The sequence below is a fragment of the Triticum dicoccoides genome, chromosome 3A (assembly GCF_002162155.2).
Source record: "Triticum dicoccoides isolate Atlit2015 ecotype Zavitan chromosome 3A, WEW_v2.0, whole genome shotgun sequence".
Taxonomy (NCBI): Eukaryota; Viridiplantae; Streptophyta; class Magnoliopsida; order Poales; family Poaceae; genus Triticum; species Triticum dicoccoides.
The window spans coordinates 583,583,697-583,592,877 of NC_041384.1; the positions used below are offsets into that span (position 1 = coordinate 583,583,697).

General features: G+C 45.6%; 1 protein-coding gene across 2 annotated transcripts; it reads left to right on the forward strand.

Annotated features, from left to right (window-relative positions):
- The first annotated feature begins 3,108 nt into the window (after positions 1 to 3,108).
- LOC119269354 (ADP-ribosylation factor 2) lies at positions 3,109 to 6,567 on the forward strand. 2 transcript variants are annotated; one of them, XM_037551161.1, is made up of 7 exons: positions 3,109 to 3,261; positions 3,699 to 3,854; positions 4,153 to 4,223; positions 4,415 to 4,534; positions 4,800 to 4,918; positions 5,802 to 5,883; positions 6,251 to 6,567. In XM_037551161.1, the coding sequence occupies exons 2-7, from the start codon at positions 3,707 to 3,709 to the stop codon at positions 6,254 to 6,256; spliced, it is 546 nt and encodes a 181-aa protein (XP_037407058.1). In that variant the 5' UTR covers positions 3,109 to 3,261; positions 3,699 to 3,706; the 3' UTR covers positions 6,257 to 6,567. The 2 variants fall into 2 exon arrangements, with proteins under 2 accessions (XP_037407058.1, XP_037407057.1); XM_037551160.1 differs by lacking the exon at positions 6,251 to 6,567 and having other exon boundaries at positions 5,802 to 5,892.
- The last annotated feature ends 2,614 nt before the right edge of the window (positions 6,568 to 9,181 follow it).

A 9,181-nucleotide genomic window follows, 5' to 3' on the forward strand; every position in this document is an offset into this window, starting at 1 on the left:
GAGGCGCGGTGCGGGTGAGCGGAGGCGCGCGCGCGGTTAGCGGGGCAGGGGGCTAGCCGGAGCGGGCGCAACAGAGCTGGACGGAGGGCGCGAGGGAGCACGGACGGGCGTGACAGCAGCGGCAGAGCACGACGGAAGCTGCGGGCGAGGGGCGCGGTGGCCGGTGCGGACGGGCGCGTGTGTCCGGGCAGGGTGCGTCCATGGGCGCGAGCTGGGAGCCCAGGGCGCGACATGCAAGCGGGGCTGCGGCCGGAGCGCGGCGAGGGCGAGGTGAGCGCGCATCGGGCGCGGCTGAGGACGACGCAAGCGCGTGTAGCTGCAGGGACTGGGGCGTGCAGGCGCTAGCAACGTCCGGAGATGGTCGAAGCCAGGGGAGGGAGGAGGGTGAGCTCACGCGCGCGTCAAGGAACGGGGGTGGTGAGGCTTGATGAAGCGACGCGAGGAGGGGACGAGGACGCGGTCCGGCGGCGTCGTGGCTCCGGCGAGGGGGACTCCAAGAGGCTGTGGCGTCGGGACCGAGTCCCAGCTCCAGATCAAGGGCGGCGCGAGGACAGACGTCGAGGCAACTCGGGGTGAGGTGAGGAGGAGGCGGTGACAGGGCGGGGCGGCGCTGAGGATGGGCACCGCGAGGTGGCTTCGGGCGGCGGCGATGGACAGCGCCAGGTGGGATCGATCCCGGTCCCGATTGGATCGGGAGTGGGAGAGAGAGAACGTGGGGGAGGGAAAATGGGCGTCGACGGGGGGTTGACCGTGGAGTGGGGGGGGTATGAAGAGGGAGTGGGGGTGGGCCGGCCCATTCAGGCGACCGGGGTCCGTGTGGACGGCCAGCTGGGCCAAAAGGCCCAGCGGGGGGAGGGTTTTCTCCTTTTCTTATTTTTGTTTTGTTTTTTTACTTTTTACTTATTTTCTTTTCTGTTCTAATTTCTAGTTTCCTCAGATTTTAGTTTTATAAAACCACAAAAGTTGAACCTAATTTAGTATCACTAACTATACCTTAGCTATAAAAGGATCAAACCCTAAACAAAATAGTCTAACATTTTATAAATAATACAAGGCATTTATTAAATTGGTTATGTTGTTGTTTTATTCATCGTAGAGTATTTAAGCATTTTATAAAAGTATGGTTCCCCTACCATAATAATCTATGCAATATTTGGTTCACTCCGAACATTTTAGTTTTAATATTTGAAAACCTTTATTGTTAGATGGATTTTGAACTTCAATTTGAATCGGGTTTGAACTATCGCGAGACTAGCAACAGTAATTGAAGTGACGTGGCATCATTAGCAGAGGGTTGCTGTAGCTTAATTATCCGGGCGTCACACCACGGGTCCATAGTTATTAGCTAGATGGCTTCTTCTCTCTCTTTGGATCTCAATACAAAGTTCTCCTTGATTCTTTTGGAGATCTATTCGATGTAATCTTCTTTTGCGGTGTGTTTGTCGAGATCCGATGAATTGTGGGTTTATGTTCCAAATTATTTATGAACAATATTTGATTCTCCTCTGAATTCTTTTATGTATGATTGGTTTATCTTTGCAAGTCTCTTCGAATTATCAGTTTGGTTTGGCTTACTAGATTGATCTTTCTTGCAATGGGAGAAGTGCTTAGCTTTGGATTCAATTTTGCGGTGCTCGATCCCAGTGACATAAAGGGAACCGACACGTATTGTATTGTTGCTATCGAGGATAAAAAAGACGGGGTTTATATCATATTGCATGAGTTTATCCCTATACATCATGTCATCTTCCTTAAAGCATTACTCTGTTCTTATGAATTTAATACTCTAGATGCATGCTGGATAGCGGTCGATGTGTGGAGTAATAGTACTAGATGCAGAATCGTTTCGGTCTACTTGTCTCAGACGTGATGCCTATATACATGATCATACCTAGCTATTCTCATAACTATGCTCAATTCTATCAATTGCTCGACAGTAATTCGTTTACCCACCGTGAATACTTATGCTTTTGAGAGAAGCCACCAGTGAAACCTATGGCCCCGTGTCTATCTTTCATCATATTAATCTTCCAATACTTAGTTATTTCATTTGCCATTTATTTTACTTTGCATCTTTATCATAAAAATACAAAAAATATTATCTTATCATATCTATCAGATCTCACTCTCGTAAGTGACCGCGAAGGGCTTGACAATCCTTTTATCGCGTTGGTTGCGAGGTTCTTATTTGTTTGTGTAGGTGCATGGGACTTGAGCGTGATCTCCTACTGGATTGATACCTTGGTTCTTAAAAACTGAGGAAAATACTTACGCTACTTTGCTGCATCACCATTTTCTCTTCAAGGGAAAACCAACGCAGTGCTTAAGAGGTAGCAGGCCACGATGTTGAAGTTGCAGCGCATCTCTTTGGGGATCCCATGTCTAGCTTTGAGCCACCATTGTTCCATAGTACTGAAATTGTCATTGGGCAAGATTATGCCCTCTTTCTTGACTATTGCTTGTTCTTGTTGACCCCGGCAACTTGTAATCAGCTCTTTCTTTCCTGCCATCTCCTCGGAGCGGCGAGATTAGAGTTTCTCGTCGTGCGTACGCAATGGCGAGATTTCATGTCAGGTTTTTCAGATCGATTCAAGGATTCAATGGCGACAACTGCGGCTCCCGGACGCTGGTCCTTAGGGGCACGTGCACAAAGACTTGCTGGATGTCATCGACAAGGTCAGGCCGGCTTAGATATGGGAGCGGCGACAGCGGCAACTCATTCTGGCGGCGACAATGGTCGTTCAGTTGTGCGTGGACCTAGATGTAATTTTTATTATGTTTGGGGTGCTTTGTATTTCCGGTGAATCTTTATAATAGATATGATATTTTTCATAAAAAAACTCTCTCTTCTGCTTAATGAAAATGGAACATGCTTTTGCTTGTTCTTTCTTAAACAAAAAGGAAAAAAAATCACCCGCAAAAAAATAGGGAAAAAGAATCGTATACGAGCAAAATCGAGCCTTACCCTGAGTGGAGCCGACGAGGCCCGCACGCCAGTAGGAAGCACCGGAGGAGGAAGGTGTCCATGCGGTGCGGGCTGCGTGCGACTGGGCGCGGTGTAAAGGCCACGTGAGAATGGGCCTCGCGCCCTTCTATATAGCCCGCCATCGGGCCGCCCGGTCTGCACATCACCGCACTGCACGACAGCCATCCTCCGTGCGGTTCCAAGCTCCTACTCCCACGCCCGTCTCCCCCGAGATCAGGAGGAGCACGCCCGCCGCACCGGAGCGCCGAGACCTCGAGGCCTTCGTCTCCACCCCGGTGAGCGCCGCTGCCTTCCCCCTAATTCCGCCTCGTACCCCCCGGATCTGGCCGGTCCTGCCGATTCCGTCGATGCGCGCCGCGTTTTGTTCGGTGGATCACGCGAATCCGCTCGTCGACTCCACGGGGTCCGGGCTGGGCTGTTTCCCCTCCCGCGGGGCTTCCACGTTAGTATTGGCGAATCTGTTCGTTTCCTTTGGCTTTCCCCGTCTCACGAATCCGATCCGATTCCGCCAGATCGGCGAGGCGAGCGGTTGAGAATTTTGCGGATCTCTTGGCTGGGAGGGACTGCACTCATTCCTGCTGAATTCTGTGGGCTGTGCTCCATTTGCTTGGGCGTAGGGGTGTGTGTGTGTGGAGATGCGGGTGGATCGGAGTGGATCTGTGTAGATCTCTGGGTCTCGTCTAATAAAACTGTTCTCTTTGTTGTGGTGCAGGAGGAGAGATGGGGCTCACGTTCACCAAGCTGTTCAGCCGCCTCTTCGCCAAGAAGGAGATGAGGATTCTCATGGTTGGTCTCGATGCCGCTGGTAAGACCACCATCCTCTACAAGCTCAAGCTCGGCGAGATCGTCACCACCATCCCAACCATCGGTAAGCTGCTTTCTGCATTCTCTGCTTCCACGTCTGATCATGTCTCAAATGTAGGAGCATAGCACAGTATTTACAAAAAAGAAACTTAAATCATATCGAGAGCACTGCTACTGTAAATCTGCAATGTAGATATATACTGCTAGGAAGGTGAATTTAAAAGGCACCGTAGCAAAATCAGGTGTTATCATTCGATCTCACGGTGACCAGAACTTAATAGTAAATAAAATAGGGATAGCCAGTTACTACTAGCTGGGTCTCACTTTCATTAATAAAATCTGGCTAATTTGGAAATTTGCAGGATTTAACGTCGAAACTGTTGAGTACAAGAACATCAGCTTCACTGTTTGGGATGTGGGGGGCCAAGACAAGGTAAGGAAGTCTAGTCATGATTTGCTAATTGTGTCAGATTAAGAAATCATGTCACCCCTTTGTGAATCTGTTCCTCTCCCTTGGGCGGAAGATCAGATCTGTTTTTACACCGATGTTGTTAGGCTTATGTTGTCACAAACTTCAGCCTGGTGCCTTAGACTTACTATTTTATTGTTTTCTGATTGAAACAGATCAGGCCCCTGTGGAGGCACTACTTCCAGAACACGCAAGGGCTCATTTTTGTTGTTGACAGCAATGATAGGGAGCGTGTTGTTGAGGCTAGAGACGAGCTCCACAGGATGCTGAATGAGGTACTGCACTAGTGACTAGTGTTGTTGTAGTTGTTCTGAAGTTTCCCCAATTTGCAAATATCCTGTCTGAGTTTCCATCTATGGTAATGTGAATTTTTGTTCAATAATCAATAAATATGTGAAGATAGCTGAACTGTCAAGTCAATATTCGTTTTCTTATATGCTTAGTCTGTGCTTTATTGAGAATTCACTAATTGAAATTTTAGCTTCTCTTTCCATTCTATATTGAAATTCATAATTAATGTAAGATCTTTCTGTGATATAGGATGAGCTGCGTGATGCTGTGTTGCTTGTATTTGCAAACAAACAAGATCTTCCTAATGCCATGAATGCTGCTGAAATCACCGACAAGCTTGGTCTGCACTCCCTGCGCCAGCGGCACTGGTAAGGAACTCCACACACATAATCCCTCCGTAAAGAAATATAAGAGCGTTTAGAACACTAAAGTAGTGATCTAAATGCTCTTATATTTCTTTACAGAGGGAGTAGTTCAGAAGCTATTTACGTTCTAATATCTTGGTCAAAATTTCCCTGGTGTTCTGCTGTTTCTCAGATTCTATATGCTGCAGATATTTGTAATTGCGAACTTCAATTTGTGCTTGCTTACTTGCTTACGAAGCCTTTAATCCCAAAAAAGTTGGGGTAGGCTAGATATGAAACCCTTTCACGAGGACTTCCCAGGAGGTCACCCATCCTAGTACTACTCTCGCCCAAATGGGTTTCATACCCAAAAGACTGGCTAGTTTTTACGTTGGCTCACCAAGCCTATCACAACCCTTAGATATGAAACCCTTTCACGACGACTTCCCAGGAGGTCACCCATCCTAGTACTACTCTCGCTCAAATGGGTTTCAACCTATGGGACTGGCTAGTTTTTACGTTGGCTCGCCAAGCCTATCACAACCCTCCTCCTTTACCCGGGCTTGGGACCGGCTATGCCGATTGCCGAGAAGACATAGGCGGAGTTGCGAACTTCAATTTGTAATAAGAGTTATTTGAAAGTACATGTAGTGTATCCCCAAAATAAATCTAGTATAAACATACTTATTTCTGTTAAATCACATAGGGTGTAACTCTGAAAATAGACCATTGCCCTGTTTTATAGATAAAGCCACATGGCCGAATGATATAGTAGTTCATAGGGTGTACCTGGGGATCATGAATGTGTCTTGATCTTAATTTAATTCCATGTTGTTGCTACACTACTTATCCTGTCTAAAATAATTATTGGTGCTGGTGCTAAAATAAATTATTTCCTCTGGTGCAGGTACATTCAGAGCACTTGTGCGACGTCTGGCGAAGGGTTGTACGAGGGACTTGACTGGCTCTCCAACAACATTGCCAACAAGGTATATTAGGCTCAACTGATCGTTATTCATTGAATATCTTCTCTGTGCTCTGCTGAATGCTTCTAAAGACTGCTGCACTTGCTTAAATGATATGGCCCTTAGCAGCTGTGACTGAGATAAACAAACAGACTAGCCCACGACACACTTCTGCTGCTATTTATTATAACTACTAAATGCTGTTTGGTACGTCTGTGCTTAGATTAGGCACACAATGACACAATGAAGTTGAACAGTCTCACACAAGCACTCCTCTCTGTTCTATGCTATACCGTACTTAACAAGCAGCATAGCATCGCACACCAGAACTTGCGCCTTGTGCTCTGATCCCCTGTGACTAACAGCACATCCTCTTCATTTGTTTGCACAGGCTTGAAGCGCCTCGACAAGTGCTTCATCAAGAAACAAACGTGCTGGATGTCTCAACAACTCACTGCTACCATTTTACATATTGTGATATATATACACTGTACAAGAGATAGTATGTGTGCGTATGTGACAGGCAGAAGCTCCCTTCTTTAAGTGAGCTAGTATCAGGTCAGGTTGTCTTTTTTTGTATGGATATTATCAGTTGCTGTTCGGTGGTTTTACAAGGTTTAATGTGTCGACGATGTGTGTCTGAACCCCTATCTTTTCGAGTTTTGTTAAGATTGAATTGTGGTTGCCAATGTTGGTTGGTTCAGTTGAGTGATGTGGATGGTACCTGTTGCTAACATACTTCTGTGAGCGATGTTTTCACTAGTTGTGCTAGTTCGGATCTGGTTCTGCGCTTTCGGTCTGGCTGTCGGCATCGTCGCACGCCACCAACATCTTTGGAGATCCACTCACGCACTCGGTGATGGGTGCACCACCATGCACATGCCATTATGGGTTGATCATTGCCGCATACGACGTAGGTGGGCATGGAGTTGTATACTTAAATTTATTTTTGCAGGAAGTACACTTTGTACCACCTCCGCGTTTAGATCACTACTTAGTTCACTTCCACCACATGGGCACACAACGCTTACTTGAGACCGGGTTTATGCTGGGGAGCTTTGTGAATGACGAATTGTCACTACCGCCAAACTGTTATGGAAATGTCACCTTTCTTTGAAAGAATAATTTACATTAATGAGACATCGAAATGTCAAACCTAATTTGAACTGTAGTGGGCTGAGTTACCACTGCCCTCTAACCATCTAACACCGGTTGATTCTGTACATGTTATTTTGTTAATAATGTGATTGTGTAGAAAAGATATTATTTAGTGAGTATAAGAGCAAATCATAAATATTTTTGTAGTTAGTCTGTGATTTACATGATATTTTGTTGATAATGTGATTGTGTAGAAAATGTTTTATTTGATAAGTATAAGAGCAACTCTAGCAGATATGTGTCGCCCCATCATACGAACTTAGTGGTCCAAAAATGGCTCTAACACAATCGCCATGTTGCCCTCTGCTACATAATTTTTAGAGCGTGCTTCAGTAGTGAGTCACAGCCTCCATCAGTGACGAATCTTGGAGGAAAATCAAGGGCAGGCTCAAAGTTAACGGCTGAAAAAAAGCTACTAACTCTCAATTATTTTGTTCAAAGAAGGTTAGAATTTGCCATAATACTAGTAGGAACATATACTATTAACTATTAATTATTTTTTTGCATTGCTGGAAGGCAGGCTCAAGCCTATTAAAGCCTGCCTAGTTGATTCACCGCTGGCCTCCATATTTGGAGGCTGGGGGCGTTGATATGTAGCGCCCTGCATACCCATCTGTCTGTATGAGAGGAAAACTTCAATCGTTTATCGCCCCTCTCTTCCCCCCTCTCCTGCCTATGGCATAGTCGTCTGTCTGTATGACTCCTGCATGCACGGTTTTCATCGGGAAAGCTTCCTTAAATATCGTCGTTGTGTGTTTCACTTGTTTGCGCACATTTTCGCCTCTGCATGCCCTTTTCTGCCTTGTTTTTGTCAGAGCGCACCCTTTCTCGGGCCCTTTTCTCGTCAGACCATGGCTATATAAACCAACACTCTCCTCGCTGTCGCACAAGCACAATCGACCATCTTCCTCTTCCCCACCCACTATCTTCCTTCATGTTGAGCCATTTAAGTCATGTCAATGTTTTGACCCTTCTCGTGGACCCTTTTTGGGAGAGGGACTGGCATTATTTTGAGTGGGCCCAAGACGATGCGCTTCAAGACACCGAATCAACCGTGGGGGGTCGAGCGCCTCCCCGTCGCCACACGACGGAAGCTGCCATTGTAGTACCAAAAGTCGTGATCATGGAGGGTTACAAGGTTGGCCTTCGTATGCGTCCAAGAAGCCTACCGATACCTCAACCGCGATCAAAATGCAAGTGGAGGAAGCCAAATCCGCCCCCAGATGCGAGATCACTTTCAAACACAGGAAGCCGGTGAAATAAAATCATCGTGTTTTTAGTCGTTCTAGGTCAATTTTGATTTCAATGTGATGTTCAACCAATGTGCAATTGCTTTGTGTGAAGAATGAACATATACGTCAACATATGGATCCAAAAATAATATGAAGTTTGAATTATGATGACTCTGAGTAAATGCGCGTCACCTTGATAACTTCCAAAACATTGTGGAGCGTGCTCCAAAATGATTTTGGGTTGTGAATATGGCACATCCGCCAGAATTAATTTAAGCATTTATTCATTTATTTTACCAAAAAACATGATTTTACTTGGTAAGATAAAACATGATTTTACTTGGTAAGATAATATGAGGGCACAACCGGAGGGGAGGGGGTAGTTGAGGCGGTTTTGAGAAAAAAAAACCGGTTGGAAGAAAAAAAATCAAAAATGAAGGGGAAGAAGAATGTAGGTAAAGAAGGGTGGATGAAAAATGAGCCATACGAAATTCATTAGTAAGTACATACGGAGAACTCGAAAACTAAGGAAACTATGAACCAAGCATAGCTCAGATCGTTAGATTCTTTGTGATGGAACTAGATCAGGGTTCAAGTCCTAGACTTGACATAGGTGCTTCCATTTTTCTAAATTTATTTTAGTGAGATAAGATGTTCCCGTCACTACAAACACAAATATGATGACTTTGTCAATCTTAACATGTTGTTCAACTCAGTATCTTGGTTCATAGGGACGAGTGTATGTAGGCATCCTAAGAAAACTTAATAACATCGGAATACAATACAATCTATTAAACCCAAAATAGAAAATCCAGTGCCGCAATTAATTGATCTAATCTGTATATTGTACTTCATGCTAACATGCGTGCATGTGAGATCGATCGATCGATCGGTCGCCATTATAAGCCATGCCCATGCACGGGTACATACAG

Bases quoted from the DNA above. Each gene is read 5' to 3' on its own strand.
- LOC119269354 (XM_037551160.1), top strand. From the start codon at position 3,707: ATGGGGCTCACGTTCACCAAGCTGTTCAGCCGCCTCTTCGCCAAGAAG. The intron at 4,224-4,414 runs GTAAGGAAGTCT...TGATTGAAACAG, and splicing joins ATGTGGGGGGCCAAGACAAG to ATCAGGCCCCTGTGGAGGCA. The intron at 4,535-4,799 runs GTACTGCACTAG...TCTGTGATATAG, and splicing joins TCCACAGGATGCTGAATGAG to GATGAGCTGCGTGATGCTGT.